The sequence below is a fragment of the Lynx rufus genome, unplaced genomic scaffold (genome assembly GCF_022079265.1).
Source record: "Lynx rufus isolate CCGP_SWC_20201006 ecotype Redwood Valley unplaced genomic scaffold, mLynRuf1.p SCAF_3, whole genome shotgun sequence".
NCBI lineage: Eukaryota > Metazoa > Chordata > Mammalia > Carnivora > Felidae > Lynx > Lynx rufus.
This window is the reverse complement of record NW_025814845.1, coordinates 127,850,596-127,869,493: the sequence shown is the minus strand read 5'-3', so window position 1 is coordinate 127,869,493 and position 18,898 is coordinate 127,850,596. Positions and strand designations below refer to the sequence as shown.

At 45.1% G+C, this 18,898-nt stretch overlaps 1 protein-coding gene across 2 annotated transcripts in view; it reads left to right on the top strand.

Moving 5' to 3' along the window:
- Positions 1 to 18,898, top strand: part of TMEM154 (transmembrane protein 154) — a 43,717-nt gene that overhangs the window by 9,020 nt on the left and 15,799 nt on the right. For both annotated transcript variants that reach the window (XM_047090786.1, XM_047090787.1), the window contains exons 2-3: positions 12,770 to 13,030; positions 13,122 to 13,160. In XM_047090786.1, the coding sequence (XP_046946742.1) occupies positions 12,770 to 13,030; positions 13,122 to 13,160 (300 nt within the window). The remainder of the gene's footprint in view (positions 1 to 12,769; positions 13,031 to 13,121; positions 13,161 to 18,898) is intronic.

The window sequence follows — 18,898 nt, the reverse complement described above, 5'->3', positions numbered from 1 at the left end:
CCAAAATGTTAACTATCCCATATCTTTTCATGTATAAGTAGTTTACTTCTGTCTTCTCAGACCAAAACAGGCAACAATTACTGCTTCCCTTCCTGGAGAGAATACTATGTAAGCACATCTATTGAGTAGTATTGAGAAAGTATTCTTATCTGTCTTCCTCTCAAAATAGGGATGGGGGGGCGCCTGGGTGGCTTAGTCGGTTGAGCATCCGACTTCAGCTCAGGTCATGATCTCATGGTCCGTGAGTTCCAGCCTCGCGTGGGGCTCTGTGTGAACAGTTCAGAGCCTGGAGCCTGCTTCAGGTTCCGTGTCTCCCTCTCTCTACCCCTCCCCTGCTCACGCCCTGTCTCTCTCACTTTTCTGTCTCTCTTTCAAAAATAAATAAAAACATTTAAAAAAATAGGGATGGAGTTTAGACCCAGAAAATAGGTATCGAGCAGCCTGACGATTTGCAGAAAGACCAGGTAGTTACAAGCCTTTGGGGGAGGCTTTTGAAAGGAAAACAAAAGGAATATAAGTTCCATGGATAATACATTTCAAGCCAGTAAAAGACGATTTGAAAACTCAAAAAAGAAATAAAATTTCTGTAACATAAAATAAATAGAAACATCTGCCTCGGGGGACGAGGACAGCACAGAACATTTCCTCCTTAATTAAATATGGTGAAAGGAAAGTTCCCTATCAGGGCAGAGTCTAGTTGGTGGTGTTGGGTTCCTTTACCTTGAAATAAAACCAATAAATCTAGTCTGTTTTAGGAATTTGAATTTTTTTCTATGTTTTTTTTGCTGTACATGAACTAAAACCATCTTTATTATTTCCTACTTCCCCACCCCATTGTGGTTTTCAGAAATAAGAGTCCAGTAGTTAGGAGGGTTTCCTGGCATCTGGTTTTTTTCTTCCACCGAAAAAATATTTCTTTTTTTTTTTTTTAATTTTTTTTTTTCAACGTTTATTTATTTTTGGGACAGAGAGAGACAGAGCATGAACGGGGGAGGGGCAGAGAGAGAGGGAGACACAGAATTGGAAACAGGCTCCAGGCTCTGAGCCATCAGCCCAGAGCCTGACGCGGGGCTCGAATTCACGGACCGCGAGATCGTGACCTGAGCTGAAGTCAGACGCTTAACCGACTGTGCCACCCAGGCGCCCCAAAAATATTTCTTAATTGAAAATACATTTATTCTTTTCTGAACATTATGCTTGTTTATTTATTCATGATTAAGACTACTATATTTAGCAAATAAAAATATAGGACACTCAGTTAAATGTAAATTTCAAATAAACACTTTTTTTTTTTTTTTTAGTGTAAGTACATCTCATGCAATTCAGTGTAAGTATAGGCCACACAAATATTGCGTGGGACACATTTGTACTAAACAAATTATTTGTTGTTTATCTGATATTCAAATTCAAGTGGGGGTCCTGTGCTTCATCTAGCAACCCTATGACTATCTTTTGTCAAGCAAAGACCATCCCTACATTGGTCTGTCACTGACACCACAGACCTTTGGTTACGTAGCCAGTTAATAAATATTAGAAAAAAATTAGGCTGAGTCCTAGATCAGTTATTCAAATAAAAGTAAAGGAACCATGTTGAAAACAAAGCAAAACACAACACCCTAATGATTACATAGAACCAGGAATCCGAGAGTGGATCACCTTTAGAGAATCTACTCATGCAACCCATCACATTAAAAACTAGAAGGAAAAAAAAAAATCGTGGGATATATTAACAAATGCAGAAGGGGCGCCTCGGTGGCTGAGTCGGTTGAACGCCAATTTCGGCTCAGGTCATGAACTCACGAACTGTGAGTTTGAGCCCCGCGACAGGCTCTGTGCTGACAGCTCAGAGTCTGGAAACTGCTTCAGATTCTGTGTCTCCCTCTCTGTCTGGCCCTCCCCCACTCACGTTCTGTCTCTCTCGAAAATAAACATTAAAAAATTTTAAAACAAAACAAAACAAATGCAGAAAAGAGGCTGGCAAGAGAGTGGAACTGAATTGCACCCCGAGCTCAAGCAGCACTGAATTTTCAGTGCTTGAGGCCTGTTAGGTTGTCCAGGAGGGAGGGGCAGGATAGAATCCCTTTCAAGGTAAAATAGGACCAGAAGCAGGCCGGCCTCAGACACCAGCCTCAGACACCTGGACTCAGAAAGTCCCATCCACGATTTGTTCCACTCAGACACCACCTCGGAGACCTGAGGAAATTGCCTCCTTCTTTGGCCTCCTGTAAGAATCCGTCAAACAATAGAACAATCTCTTGCTGTCTGCTCCCTCATACTGGTTACACCAGTTTCTCCCCTTTCTCAGGCTGCTCCTGGTGAAGACACATCAGCCCCTGAGATACTAGCCCACATCTCCTTTCCCTTCGCTCCTGTCCTCCTTGTCTCCTATATGTCCACAAACATACATCTACCATTTGTTTTTGGGCTTGGCCCTGTCTTTCAGGTACTCTCTCTGGCGACACTGAGCCCATGCTGATCTGAGCAAGGGGTGCATCGCCCAGACAGCGGGCCCGTGTGCACTGTGCAGGAGCCCGCCTTGTCTCCCCTCCCTACTCGGAGGGGGCTGATAGCAGGCCAGAGAGAGGACAAGGGCATGGCCAGGAACATTTGACTCCCACTAACTCTCTCGAATTGTAATTTTGAAACCGGCTATTCGAAAGAGAGATAGAAATCTAATAAAAGTAGAAAATATTCAGATTAGTAATGATAATAGCTATCATTTCAAGAAAATCCTTTTTGTTTCCATTTGTTTTTTTCCCCATTTGTTTCTTCATTTCAGCTCAGGTCATGATCTCACGGTTTGTGAGCTCAAGCCCTGCAGCAGGTTCTGTGCTGACAGCGCAGAACCTGCTTGGGACTCTCTCTCTTTTCCTCTCTCTGTTCCTCCTCTGTGGTTTTCTCTCCCTCTCTCAAAAATAAATAAACATTGGGGCGCCTGGGTGGCTCAGTCGGTTAAGCGGCCGACTTCGGCTCGGGTCATGATCTCGCGGTCTGTGGGTTCGAGCCCCGCGTCGGGCTCTGTGCTGACAGCTCAGAGCCCGGAGCCTGTTTCCGATTCTGTGTCTCCCTCTCTCTGACCCTCCCCCGTTCATGCTCTGTCTCTCTCTGTCTCAAAAATAAATAAACGTTAAAAATTTAAAAAATAAATAAATAAATAAATAAATAAATAAATAAACATTAAAGAAAATACATACATTCCTTTAAACTGCCAGGAACCACAAGGCAGAACAGGTCTCCAGCGTGCAAAAAGGTAGTCAGATGGTCAGAAATGCAGCTTCCCCAGGTGAGTAACTCCCAACTGAGACAGCCTCAGGGTCTGGGCAAGTCCGGTTAAATATGAGCAAGCTTTCTTTTGAAAAGACACCAAAATAAAAAGTTTGAAACAAACAAACAAAAAAGGCATCCGAGCATGGTGGGCCCCCTTTGTGGGCATGTTTTAATCTGATAGTAAATTACAAAAAAAGAAAAATAAAATCTGATAATAAACTGCAGCTGCAGGTGTGCTTCTGGAGGCAATGAGGTAAAAAATACAACCAAGCTTCGCGAATAAATTCCCAGAGCAGACCACCGCGTGCAAGCATTTTACCAGATGACCCTCCTCAAAATAAGCCAAAGAAACATTTGTTAACCTTCTTTCAGCTAGAAAAGATGGTTAGGGTGATGGTTGATGAGAAAGGGTGTACAAAATGCAGGCATTGCTGTATGTGAACTGCCTTTACTTTTTTCTTTCTTTCTTTTTTTTTTTTTTTTTTACAGTTTATTTGTTTATTTAGAGCATGCAAGCATGAGTGGGGGAGGGGCAGAGAGAGAGGGAGAGCGAAAATCCCAGGCAGGCTCTGCATTATCAGTGCAGAGCCTGATGTGGGGCTTGAACCCATGAACTGCAAGATCACGATCGAGCCAAAGACAGACAGGCAACCGACTGAGCCACCCCGGTGCCTCTGAACTGCCCTTTGATAGTTAAAACCCGCCCTCACCCTTCAGCGCTGTCTTGCATCTGTTCAACCATAGTTAACTCTGACCATATCTTCTTCAGGTAAATATGTCAGGAAAATACATTAGGTGAGTATTTCCACTTAATCAAAATGGTCAAATAGTACAACAGAGCTTACAGTGACAACCACAATCTCTCCATTTCCCTAGTCCTGTCCCCAGAGAGAATTAGGTCACCCAGCCTTTACATGTGGGAAACCATGGGAAACACTAGAATCCCCCCACCCAAACAAAACAAAAACTAGGAACATGAAATTTTATCATTCAGTATTTTTAACTTTGCATTCAACAGTTCCTCTCATTTTCCAGTGCTTTCTTTGAAATTTATTTATTTTTTTTTTTAATTTTTTTTTTTCCAACGTTTATTTATTTTTAAGACAGAGAGAGACAGAGCATGAACGGGGGAGGGGCAGAGAGAGGGGGAGACACAGAATCGGAAGCAGGCCCCAGGCTCTGAGCCATCAGCCCAGAGCCTGACGCGGGGCTCGAACTCACGGACCGCGAGATCGTGACCTGGCTGAAGTCGGACGCCTAACCGACTGCGCCACCCAGGCGCCCCGCTTTCTTTGAAATTTAGATAACTTTTTAAGAAGACCACCTTAGATCCGTGTTTCTCTTTGTACTAAGAATGTACAGTGTGTATTCCTGGAAGAGGGTGGATAGAGGCAGGAGGACATTATATTCTTGATAAAAAGGTAAGAGATGTCCCCGCATTTTCTCTCAGACTAACATGGCCTATTTACATTTCCTAAACAACTTTTACCTGATGGCAGACAGGGTTACAGGTGCTAGGGATACAAAAGACACCAAACTGTGGAGGCATCAGACAATAAACAAGCATGTGGGGGCGCCTGGGGGCTCAGTTGGTTAAGCGTCTGGCTTTGGCTCAGGTCACGATCTCACGGTTTGTGAGTTCGAGCCTCTCATTGGGCTCTCTCTCTGCTGTCCGCGCAGAGCTCTCTTCAGGTCCTCTGTCCCCCCAACCCCTCTGCCTCTCCCCTGCTCGCTCTCTCTCTCCCTCAAAAATAAAGAAACATTAAAAAAAAAAAAAGTACCTGAATGAAGTACTCTCAGATGATAAACAATAGGTTAGTACTGTTTTGAATCCAAGCAAATGGGAGAAAGGCAGAACACTTCAGAAACCCACCTGTGGTCCATGCAGGCTGATATCCCAGTGGCCCAACACCAAGGAGCATCGTCCATCCACTTGGCCCTGGTGTCTCCCTGCATCCAACACAATCACCCTCCCACAGACAGGTTGCAGTCGGGTGAGCCTGGTACGTCATTGGTTCCCATTTGTTCCCTGGCTCATCGCAGTCCGATTCCACAGATGCTGAACAACTGATTTGTAAACAGACACCAGCACCGAAGAGATAGACCATCTGATGGGTGCCTATACCTATTAATTTTGCTCTCAGACGCTTCTTTCTGTATAGGGTCTCCGCTCATCCTTTTTTTTTTTTTAATATTTATTTTTGAGAGAGACACACACAGATTGTGAGTGAGGGAGGGGCAGAGAGAAACGGAAACAGAATCCGAAGCAGGCTCCAGGCTCCGAGCTGTCAGCACAGAGCCCGACGCAGGGCTTGAACTCATGAGCCATGAGATCATAACCTGAGCTAAAGTCGGACGCTTAACCGACTGAGCCACCCAGGCACCCCTCCAATCACCTTTAAAGCTTAGTAACAACAAATTAAAATAAAGTCAATTGAATTACAATTTAACTCAGTAACTCTCAGCCTGGCATACTTACTGAAATCACTCGGGGAGCTTTTAAAACATGCCAAGGCACAGCCGCTATAGATACCCTCACTGATTTGGACAGAGCTTAAAACCCACCAGCTGATGTGGGTGCATGGGAAATGTTGTGGACAAGAGGCGTCACTAATAACTAAACACAACTTAGACCAATGGCTCTCAAAGCATGGCCTCCAGGCCAGCAGCCACCGCATTTTGTTAGAAATGAAACGTTTTAGCTCCATCCCAGACCTACTAAAGCAGAAACTCTGGGAGCGGTGGTCAGCATTCTGTGTTTGAGAAACCCTCCAGGTGATTCTGAAGCTAAAGTATGAGGACCTGTGGTTTAAGGGGGCTCAAGGCTTCAGTGGTGACTGTTAAGCTATTCCGTTCTGGCGACAGAGTCGGTAGCTGCTAGACAAGACTTTGGTATCCCACTGCCTGACCTCTTTCTTCTCCAGTTCGCCAACGAGAAGCACAGAGAACAGCAGTGGGGAGTGCTGGGTGGCCCAGGGCAAGACCAGAAATGGGGAGGGTCTTCAGCAGTGGTTCTCAATCCCGGCTGCACGCTGGAGTCACCTGGAGAACTGTAAAAAAAAAAAAATCCTGAGGCCTGCATTCACCCCAGATACAGTGAGGTGGAAAGGTTTGGGCATCAGGAGCGTTAGAAGGTCCACAGGTGATTCTAACGTGCAGCCAAGGCTGAGAACCCCCGGTTTGGTTTTATCTCATCCAACACTGACTGGCTCTTTGCTGTGCGCAGAGGTCCAGGTGAATGAGAAGCAGGCGGACTTCTTGAGTTTGGTGTCTTAAGTATCTTGAAATTCAGATACTCCCGTTTCTCCACAGAGCAGGGCAGAATTTGAATGCCTGACACCTGACTTGTGTTTCCGTTTGTTTCGTTATCTGAATTACGAAATCGTTGACACAATTCGTGCATGGAGTCTACATAACAAATGAAAGAAGGGGGCCTCTGATTGAGGCCCAACAGACTCCGTGGTATCCTGAGTTTAATGCCATTCTCTCAACATTGTTTTATTTTACGTTGGAACATCAGTGTGGCATTCTCTCAGCTGGTATGTAATGCCTTTTTATCTTTAACTTAAAACAAAAACAAAAACAAAAAAACTGGAGCGTGGTTGCGTATTTGTTCCACTTTCCAGAAAAGAGAAGTCAGCTAGTTTGCTTCACGGAGAAGCAGAGTCATTTCCACTTAGTGACGGTGTTTGGAGCAGTGATAAGGGCCGACGCGCCCACTCAGCTGCTCTTGCTGCCGGGTTCACCTGGAGCCTTTTCTCCCAGTTTCCCACGCACAAAGATTCCCCCCAGGGTCCTTGCCAGGTTTGTGGAATATGCGTCCCAGATGTGTTTGCATGGCCATCCTCAGCAGTCATTTGTCAGTGACTCTGTAACTGTGCGGTTGATTATCTGGTGCTTTTAGGATTGGAGGATTAAAAGCAACGTGAGGTGTTGCAGTGGGGCTTTTCGCTGGCTCGTGCCTCTCCCTGTTCACTGTCATGCCTGAGCCTATTTCTGTAGCATTTTCAGTTTTACCCTCAGGCCATACATCACTTACCCTGAAATATGTCCAGACTTAGGTGGGAAGACATAGCAATAAGATGAAGACGTCAGAGCAGGCAGATTAGTCCCCAGGGGGACGGCCGAGAAACCGGTAAGTCTGGAGATGGGGGAACGAGAACGGAGCACTAAGCGAGTAGCAAATCTACCAACACCGGGCGCGTGTGCGTGGTGCCCTGTGGGTTACTTGGCATTTTCATGGTTGTGATTTCCTTTGCTCTTCACAGGAACACTATGGGATAAGTAGGACAGGGCCTCCTTCCCTGGCTTTTAAGAGAGGGTCGAAGCAGCGAGGGGCCTTCCCAGGCCCTGCCGTTCTGAATCCACATCCTGCCCGCCCCGATGCCATGGAGACGTCCACAAAGTCCACACACGACAGAAGACACGGCCCTGCACATTCTGCCCCACACACGTTCTGGACTCACTTCCTGATAGAGAGTTCTGGGTTCTCCCATAGGAGCACTAGACTCCTTAGGTTGTAAAATGTTGCTTTTACCCAAGAAGCGTAAGGTGGTTCCTACAGGAAGTTACCATTGACTATTGTGGGCCTTAGCAAGTGTTGCTCAGAAAAAGCTGGGGTTTAGGGCACATGGGTGTCTCAGTCTGTTAAGCATCTGACTTTGGCTCCGGTCATGATCTCATGGTCATGGGATTGAGTTCTGCATGGGGCTCTGCACTGACAGAGCAGAGCCTGCTTGGGATTCTCTCTCTCCCTCTCTCTCTCTGCCCCTCCTGACACTCTCTCTCAAAATAAATAAATAAACTTAAAAAAAAAATCACCGTCTCTAAAAAAAAAGAAAGAAGGAAAAAGAAAAGGCCGGGGTCCATAGATACGTTGGAGGCAGAGTAGCTTTAGGGGGTGCCGTGTCCACGGGGGAAAGAGTTGCTATCACCCCACAGGCCGCAGAAGGAACCTCCGTAATGCTCTACGGAACAGTCCCCTAAGTAGCCCTCTTCACTGCCTGCTTTTGTGACCACTGGCTCCTCTGCGGTTCTCACCTTGGTTTTGTCCGCCTCTCCTTTCACCTCATTCTCACCTCTGTTCCCTTGGTGAGCCACTCTTGGTTCCTGAGTTGATTCTATGGCTCACCTTGGTTTTCCAGCTCCCCTTTTGATGGCATCTAATGCTGCTGGGGCTAATCCCCACCGTTTTTCGACTTCCCCCCTTTCCCATCAAAGACACCCTGCACGCCCCGCACTTTTCTGACTTAGTTTCTGCTGGTCCTCATGGTGTGAGGCCCGGGCTGGAGCTATCTTGGAGAAGGCCACCAAGAGCAATTTGGTGCTGTCCTCTCTCCCCCTGCACCCAACACCCTTGTTCCTGCTCTCACCACACTTAAGACAAAATATAGACCATATGTGCACAGGTACAAACCAAAGGATGCAGGGGTGTTTATTGTAACATCATTGAAAATGCAAAAGAAACAACTTAAATCTCTGTCAATAGGAACAGGTTATGATACATCCAAATAATAGGGGGAAAGACAACTGTCTGTATATAGACATGAAATAATCTTGAAGGTCACATTTTTTAAGTTTATTTATTTAGTTTGAAAGAGGCAGAGAGAGAGAGAACCCCAAGCAGGCTCTGTGCTGTCAGTGCAGAGCCCAGTGTGGGGCTGGAACTCAAACCATGAGATCCTAACCTGAGCTGAGACCAAGAGTCAGGTGCTCAACCAACTGAGCCACCCGGATGCCCTTAAGATCAATTAAAAAAATTTTTTTTATTTATTCATATTTGAGAGACACAGACACAGCGCAAGTGGGGGAGAGGCAGAGAGAGGGAGAGAGAGAGAATCCCAAGCAGGCTCCGCACTGTCAGCAGGACGCCTGGCTTGAACTCATGAAACCATGGGATCATGACCTGAGCTGAAACCAAGAGTCAGATACTTAACTGACTGAGCCACCCAGGTGCCCCTTAAGATCAAATTTTAAGTGAGAAAAGCAAGGGTCAGAGCAGTATATACATTTTGCCACCCTTTGTGTTAAAAAAAAAAAGAAAAAGAAAACAGGAAATGATACTTACACGTGCATTGAGTTTTTCTGGAAGGCAGCAGAGTGGGTTACCGCTGGGGAGGTACCTTGAGTGAGCGGGGGAAGTGGTGGTAGAGAAACTTCCTTTCTGAGCTTAGTATCATGTGTCTAGTACCAGTTCAGAAAATTCTAATTAAAAAAACAAAGTAAATACCCTAGAAGCAACATAGCAACGTGGAAATAGATGGGGCGTTGGGGGTCCCCCCCTTAGTTGTACACATTAGGACATCACGCCACAGGGGTAAATAACTTTTTCAAATTCTCACTACTATGAAGGGACAAGCTACGACTAGAAGCTTCGCTATCATTTGGCACCTACGCTGTAGGGAATGCAGCTACAAAACCCTATGTCGCAGAACTTATAAAGGACAGGATTGTCCCCCAGGGCAAGACATTCAGGACTCAGTTTCTCCATTTGTAAAATGTGAGCAAGGAAGTTGTTGGGGGGAGGAAATTAGGTTGTGTGTTTATCCTAGATCCTGGCACATGCTAAGCATATGATAAATGCCAGCCAGTGTTCTTTATTATTTGTGGCTGTTGTGGTGTTGGATGGGGTGGGGAGGGCTGTAAGGAACGTTGTAATGGAAGTATCTGGAGATGAAGTCTTGTAGGGTAAAGAAAAATAAAACAGAGAGGGAAAGAGACCCCTTGATTCTCATTTATTTAAATAGCCGCTAGAGATTCTGAGAGAGTGATGTTTAACGTGCAAAACGTTATGTTAGGGTGTATGTGAGAGGGATGTTGGGGAGAGAAACTTCACCCCCTTTCACTCCAAAATGTCACTAGGGGCCAGCTGTGACCAGCACTGTCCCTTGTGCTAAAAAATAAGTGTACATGACCCAGGACCATCTGGTGTGTTTCTTTCCATTTCTCTTTCTCATTCCTGATTATCTAAACACTCTTATTATTCCTGCCACCTTATTTCCTTTCCTATTTTCTCTTCTTCTGGGGCCACAGGTCAAATGGTGACTCAAATCCTTCCTTGGAGAGGTGTTGAACACGTCCTGCTGTGCATCTGGGCTGAATTGCTTAGAAGGAGCCCCACAAAGCCCAGGTTTCTGGGACCCATCCCTCTCTCTTCCCCTTTGTGCCAGGAAGCTGCTTCCTTCCAGGCGAATCGGCGAGAACAGGGGTTCCCTCTCTGGTTCACCACCTCGTGCCTTGTAATCATTGTATCCCTGTCTTATTGGAGGGAAAACATCGTGTGAATTTCAAGGCTCAGTTTCAATGATCGGCCACCTTGGGTTCACATCCTCCTCCACGATAGCTCTGTGACCATGGGCACGCTGTGTAACCTCTTTGCCCAGTTTCTATCTGAAAAAATGGTGAGGACAAAATGAGATAATCTGGGTAAAAGGCAGAGCACAGGATTTGGCTTAGTAAATTCTCTATAAAGGTTAGCCTGAAATAGTGGTGGCAGCCTCAGCAGGTCTAGAAGTAAGCAAAAGAAATAAAAAAGAAGTCTGGGTATTCGAGGAAGGTCTGTAAGCACTGGCCTCAGAGAATAGGGGGGTCAGTATTTCTACTGCACCTGAGTGTGTGCCCCTCCCTTGCCAACCCCCCAAATATGTCTAGTCGTTACTGGCTGGATCTTCAGTGAATGATGCTATTTGGTCTCAATAGTTCTGCGAGCTGGATGACTTTAATGAGGAGATTGTCCTACTGGACAAATATCTTTTCATGGATTAGGGTGATATATGATGCATCAAAGCTTTTAGCATATGTGTTAATATTATTAACTTATTACCTTATTTCAAAGACATAAATATTTCAAAGACTTAACCCAGACCGGGTCAATACATAGTAAATATTTTTTAAAATCCTCCTTTTGGGGGCTCCTGGGTGGCTCAGTTGGTTAAACATCTGACCCTTGGTTGCAGCTCAGGTCATAATCTCACAGTTTCATGGGTTCAAGCCTCACATCAGGCTCTGTGCTCACAGAGCAGAGCCTGCTTGGGATTCTCTCTCTCTCTCTCTCTCTCCCTCTTCCTCTCTGTCTCCGTCTCCTTTTCTCTCTCTGCCTCCCCCCGACTTGTACTGTCTCTGTCCCTCTCAAAATAAGTAAATAAACTTAAAAAAATAATAAAAAATAAAATCCTGCTTTTGGCATAAACACGTGAGGAACATCAGCTAGTTATACTCTGTAGTTTGTAACTGACTCTGATGTTTTTGGGGGGGCATTTACCAATGCGATTATCAAGTGGATTCCCTGGTCTTGGGGGATACGGAAATGTTCGTGTACATAGTCCAACAAAAAATTAGACTGTGATCACACATATTTTTAAATAAAATAAATCAGAGGAATTCATGGTCATTCAGTCATGCGAATGGATAAGGTGTGGAATTGGCTCTGTTACTCAGTGGGTGGTGGCCTAACCTACAGTAACAGAGGATGGCTTAAAGCAGCTGACTTTTCTGTTTGCATAGCACCTTTCACTTAGAATGTTCATATAAGTCATCTTACTTGATAAGTTTTCTATAGCCTAAATTCATGCTCTTACCCGCAGTGGGCCCCATTTGAATGATAGGCAACATTATGCCATAGTAACATGGAAACCTTTGGTTGCCTTACTGTGGTTACTACATAGCCGGGTGAGGAAAGATTTCTCAGATGAGCATCAGGCTAATAGTCCTTCCCTGTCCTGTGATGAGCCCCAGGATGGTTTTAAACACAATCTGAAATTCAAAGAGAATAAACTTGTTTATAGCTTCTTAATAGGGGAAGCTCTTTCTATTCTAGGGGAAGATGCTTTCTATTAAATACATTTAAATATTGGTTCCCTAGTCTCTAAGGGAGCTTCCCCCTCGAGAATTTCCCTTTACAAATGAAATACATGTTGTGTTTTTATTTAGAATTCAGGAAGACTTGTGTCCGATAATCTCAGAGTCTCCATTCTCTGCAGCATGTGAGACTGAGGCTGATGTCTAATCAGTCTCCCCAGTTTCCACGAATTCTTCTGCACTGATAGGCAACCTTTTATGAAAAACTAGGACAGCATGCATTGCTTTATACCTGAGTGCTGTGTGGCAAGTAGTTAACTTCCAGGAAACATGAATTTGGATTTATCCAGAAATGTTATGGAAATAGCATGGTGTCCTCTAGAAGATGTTCTGGAATATCACCCTTGACGTGACGAAGCTTCTCAATGCCCTTTTCGTAAGTGTGTCCAAAGTATCTGGTTAAGGCCCAACTGCCTGTATCAGTGGGAGGTTTATCTCTGGGCTCCGTCTGATTCCATGTCCAATATACTCCCAGCTTGAACTCCATTTATGTTAAATCAATACTCTGTCACAATGAACCGGATGACCAAATGCAGTAGATCAAGTTTACCACTGGATGCATGTAGGGTAAATGTAAAAATCATTGAAAACATAACATACTAGCTTTGTCTCCATGGCAATCTCAATTTTGTGTGTGTTCCCTCAGGGGATGTTGAGGAACTGGAACAGTCAGCAGATAGGCCCCTGGAAGTGGAAAGCCTCGATGGAGACTCTACCATTCAGACGACGTTGGCTGCAGTGACCACAGCAACATTAATAACAAATACAAATTTTACCTACATTGAGGAGGATGCAGATCAGCAGGAGTTTATATTAATGGTGTTGATCCCGCTGATTTTATTGGCCCTCCTATTTGTAATACTGGTAATCCTTGTAACACGCTATAAAAGGAAAAGAACTAAACAAGGTAAATATTCTGTGTGTTCCCATTTCCAGACAATTGCTTCATGTGTTAATGAACAATCAATAAGGCAAAAACACTTTCTGCTTTTACACAGAGCCTTCTAGCCAAGGATCTCAGAATGCCTTACAGACATGTGAGTATGATCCTAATTAATGCCTGTTGGGAGTTGGGGCTGGGGGAGGAAAAGGAACGGAGAGGTTTTAAAGCGAAGCGACAAGGACCACATAAAAATAGTAAGTGGGACCACATAAAAATAGTAAGTGGTGAACACTCCCTTCTTTTTCAAACAGAGAGCGGCTTCAGCCTCAATTGAAATTTAAATCACACAACTGCCGGCTCTGTGCTTAATCCAGACAAGGGCCCAGTCTAGAACTGGCCAATAGGTCCGTGCGACATTCCCTGAGTCGGAGGAAATAATCGAGCTGGCAAAGCAGTGGGTCAGGTTGGGGTTGAGGATGCGGAGGCTGAGACCTTGGGCTCAAGAAGAGGATTCTCTCATACAGATTTCCGGCCAAGATACTGTTTTCTCCTCCATGCCACATCCCAATTTGATTGTGTAAAGGCCTGAGTAAAGCATCATTCTTATTCTCATTAAAGCTATGACAACTTTTGTATGAAATTCCTAATTGGCTCAAGATTACCGTCATCAATCTGAAAGCGATCTGATGGAGAATTCCTTAGGTCAGAGATACACGCGAGGGGTATTCAGTGCCAATTCTCGGAGCAACACATACTAGGTGTCACGGTAGTTCTAAGTCCAAAGCAGACTTGACTACTTCTGGCTTGTGCTGGTAAAAAGGACTCCAATTAGATTTTTAAGTTGAAGCCTTTAGTTCTTCCAAAAATCACTCAAGGGATGAGACCATCCCTGATAAGCTCCATATTGATATGTGCACACAAAACTCGCTCTCTATCCCTCACACTCACTAATGGGGCACCTCTGGCTTTGAGATCAAGCTCTTGGCCTGTGGGTCTTGCTCACTGTCCTCACACCAGAAGAGGCTTTGAGATCACGGCAGGAGCTATAAATGGTCATTGTCCATTATGCCAGCAGGTATGGTAAATGTGAGCTAGGGAAGAAACCCTGATGTGCATTACCTTTCTTGGCAAGAGCCAATGTAAGAGATTCCAAAGGAGTAGGAAATACACCTGTTTTCTCCACTGCTTGAAATTTCAGGGTGACCTAGTAACAGTGGTCACACGGGAGCTCCTTTGTAAGCTAAAGAAAAAGATAAAGCAAACAGAGATGTCTGGACCCCATTGTTTTGACCTCATGGAAAGTAAGAATTTCCTGCCTAAACCATAGTCCCTCAGCCAGTCTTACCTAATGGTGTCATAGGGTTTGGAGGGAGGATGCCGGGTGTCCAGTCAAATGTTCGTGCTCCTAGGCTCTAAATACAGAAAGGGCTTTTTTTTTTTTTTTTTTTAATGTTTATTTATTTTTGAGACAGAGAGAGACAGAGCATGAATGGGGGAGGGGCAGAGAGAGAGGAAGACACAGGATCGGAAGCAGGCTCCAGGCTCTGAGCCATCAGTCCAGAGCCCGACGCGGGGCTCGAACTCATGAACCGTGAGATCGTGACCTGAGCTGAAGTCGGACGCTCAACCGACTGAGCCACCCAGGCGCCCCAGAAAGGGCTTTTTGATTAAACTTCATTGTGAGAACCTCAAAGTTCAAAAGCCATTCATGATCAAGAATGGGCCTCGATCTCAGACATGGCTCACGTACCCCGCATTGGGTACATGAATTGTTGGCTGTTCCCGGAGTGTGGCTTACACTTTTATGACATTAACGTGCCTGGTTGACACTGTTCCTCTGTGTGAGATTTCCTTCTTGTCTGCTTGGCAAATTGCCACCCTATTCTTCAATGCCCAGTTCTTTTATGAAGCCTTGAGTAATCACTCCCCAGGCAAAATTAATCACACCTCTTCTGTGCTCTTACAGACTGTGTTCACACTTACTGTGCACAGTGTTTACACTGGCATGAGTTGCTGATTTGTCTTTTTTTGGTTAATTTTTATTTTTTGTCTCTCTTACGAGGTTATGTTCTCTTTAAGGTCCAAGAGAATCAAGAACTTGTCTTATTTATCTTGTTTAGTAGTATGACATCAAGGTTAGAGTATGGACTCTGGAACCACGCTGCCCTGTTGGCTTTTTTCTTAGCCCTCTGACTTCTCTGATTCAGCTTCCTCATTTGTGACATGGGCAAATCCAACACCTAGCTGACAGAGACGGTATGAGAATGAAATGGGTTCATGTATGTAAATCACTTAGTAGGAAGAGTAGCCGGCATATTGTGTTAACCTATTAGTATGATTACCCCTTTTACCTAACCTAGTGCCTAGCCCAACACATATATTAGCTGCTCAATAAACGTTTGTTGAATGAATGAGTTAATAAAACAATGTTAGAACTTTTTTTAAAGAACAGCTATTCTCAGAGATAAAAACAAATTTGCAACTTATTCTTAATACCAATCGGCACCTTCTTTTTGGTTTAAATATGCCTCACTTTAAGAGAACACAACAGAAGGGCATCTGGGTGGCTCAGTAGGTCACACATCTGACTCTTGGTTTCAGCTCAGGTTATGATCTCATGTTTTTGTGAATTTGAGCCCCACATCAGGCTCTGCACTGACAGTGGGGAGGCTGCTTGGGGTTCTCTCTCTTCTTCTCCCTCTGCCCCTCCCTGATTCGTGCTGTCTCTTTCTCAAAATAAATAAATAAACTTAAAAAAGAGAGAGAGAGAGAGAGAACACAACACAGATATCTTGAAACGTCCAAACAATTGCTAATCACAAGTTCTGATAGAGAGAAATTTATTTAAATATTTCCTTTTACTAGTCACTCCTTTGGTATAGATACAGGTTAACTGCTTAACAGATGGATGTCTCCTCAAACAAACTAAATGCTGAAAGGTTAACAACTTCTGTCCACTGAAGTCCCCCTATTCACATAACACCACATTATAATGCAAGTCAATAAAAGGAGAATATTTAAATTAACAAAATGTTATTTAAATATTTTTTTCCGGGGCGCCTGGGTGGCTCAGTCAGTTGGGCGGCCGACTTCGGCTCAGGTCATGATCTTGCGGTCCGTGAGTTCGAGCCCCGCGTCGGGCTCTGTGCTGACAGCTCAGAGCCTGGAGCCTGTTTCAGATTCTGTGTCTCCCTCTCTCTGCCCCTCCCCCATTCATGCTCTGTCTCTCTCTCTATCTCAAAAATAAATAAACGTTAAAAAAAATAAAAATAAATATTTTTTTCCAGGAAAAATAGAACTGTCATACTGGGTCAGACCAGTAGTTTTCTTGGAAAGTATCCAAAACAATGTTTTGTGGAAGGGCATGGATGATGTGCTCTCAGAAAGTTAGACACATTGGTATTTCCCCCACCTGAATAGAGCCTGGTATGCGCTTCTGCACCAGTGTGACCACCGGGGGGCGCCTTCCCAACACATTTAGAAAGAACACTTCTCGGGGCTCAATCAGTTAAGCCTCTGACTCGTGATTTCTGCTCAGGTCATGAACTCGCAGTTTGTGGATTCGAGCCCCATGTAGGGCTCTGTGCTGTCGGTTCGGAGCCTGCTTGGGATTCTCTCTCCCTTCTCTCCTTGCCCTTCCCCCACTCTCTTGCTTGCTCTCTCTCCCTCTCTCTCTCTCTCAGAATAGATAAAAATTAAAAAAATATTAAAAAAAAGAAAGAAAGAACATTTCTTCCTATTGGAAATTACTTTTTCTCTTTGGGCCTGTCCATTTCGAGTCCAGAAAAAGGGAAATGCTATGTAGTAACGTGATGCTCTATTACCATTCTTCCCAGACCTGCAGGCATTAAATTTGCAGTTGTTATTATTTAACATTTATTAAGTGTTCTGATGTGCTGTGTCTGAGAGAGCTGCAGGGAAAACAGCTGGCAGGAAACCATCACTTTAAATAGACTGTGGCTACATGACGCCTGGGTCTGCTCAGTACATCTCCAGAAAGAGTCTGTCTCTTGCTCAGTGTTCGGCATGGAAAAAAGATAAATAAGCCACTTTCCTGGGGGGCTCCTGCCCTCATCCCCTCGCCCCAGCGATGCCACCATCTGAGGTACACAGAGGAGGATAGCTGGCAGGGGGGGCATTGGCAGGCTGAGTGGGTGTAGCTGGGAACTGCGGGCCGAGGACGAAGTGGGTAGGAGGGTGTGAAATGGAAGGACTGTAGGAGGGAAAATGGAATCGAGTGCAGGTGGGGGGCTGTGTAAGAGGTACATTTGCCCTCCGGTGGCAAAGGGAGTAGATGGCTATTAATAAAGAGATGTAGGCCAGGTGGAGTGGAGTGGGCAGGACCTGATTGCTGAGGACACGTAATTGGTCTCCCTCCTGGTTTAATGCTCTGCTCTGGTGTGCTCTCCCAGATGTTTTTCTGTTGCCATGGTGGCTGGGGCAGGGGTAATGGTCTCGGAGCAGGGGAGACGAGGCCGCAGAAGGCTCTTTGCTCTGTTTGAATACTGATTACAGGAGCTTCCCATTTGGTGCATCTGGAGTACTTTTGTAATGGGTTTTTAAACTTTTCCATCGTCTGCAGGCAGGGTTAGCTTTTGCTCACCACAAAGCCTGCAGGCGCTCAAATTATAAAGATAAATCCATGCCCTCTACGGTGGGGCTGTGGGGCCACTAGCTCTCTGAGAAATTAGTTGGGGGTGGTTTACTAAGCAGGGAAAGAGGGGGAAGGAAAGAGAGGGAGTGACAAAACAGGGGGATCTTTATGGGTCACCTGTAGGGAAGACTCAGTTGTGTATGGGCTTTATTTATAGTAAAATCCTTTAAGGAAATAGCAAGTCAGTTTTAGATGAAAGATATACATATATAAAATATAAATGAACATACTCCCCTTTCCCCAGTCTAAGTGCCTGAGGAGTCAGACACCTGCAGGAAGCATCAGGTTCCTAGCAGGGGGCAGAAAGATATAACCCATAGGCCCTAGAAGGTAAGCAGTGGTGGCTCGAAACTTCCATCTGTGCCCAGCTTTCCTGGATCAGCGATGCCATGAAAGCTTGCCAACCCACAGGAAATTATAGTGGCTCCCAGCTGCCAGGAGCTCAGTTCCAGGTTCTTGCTGGTTGTGTTTGCTCGATGGGGACCTACATTTCTGCAGGCCAGGCAAAAAGAGACCTCCAGTTGCCAAGGATCAGGACCAGTCGACTATTTGGTGGGCCTCTACAAAGTGGTTTGCTTCTCAATGGTTTTCACGTCATAAAAGGTGCTGTGGGTCTATGCTCTCCACTCACTTGACATCATCGCCTCGTTTCTCTGGATGCATCGCTTCCCCTGCCAAACAAAACAGAGCTTGAGCTGGGCCATTGGGCTCTGATTCTTGCCACACGTTCATCTGGAACCTGATGGGCATTTGACAAACTGTTACCTGGTTCTTACCTCAACCACAGCAACAAAAAGCAAGTTTGCTCAAAGCTTTGTTTTTATGGTATAGTTAAGTCCAAAACATTGGGTATGAATTTAACCCATGTTAGACCATCCAGATTAAGGCCTACTCATTTATTCAATACATATTTACTGGGTGTTTGCCAGGTACCGGGCTAGCTGGATGGGAGGTGGGGGGATAGCAGGACAACAAGACAGGCACGATCTCTGTCCTTCTGAAACTGTGGGAGCGACCAACAAAATTAAGCAGATGGATTGACCAATGACAAACATGGCAAATTCTATGAGGAAGAAAGCAAGGTGCTGAGCTGGGGGGCAACTGGAAAGGTGGACCCTACTTCAGAGATAGGAGGGAGGGAGGGTGCTCCCTGAGGAGAGAGTATAAGCTAAGACCAGAAGGGTGTGAGGGGTCCAGCCATGCAAGCAGCAGGGGTGAGAGCAGAGTTCCAAAGGGAG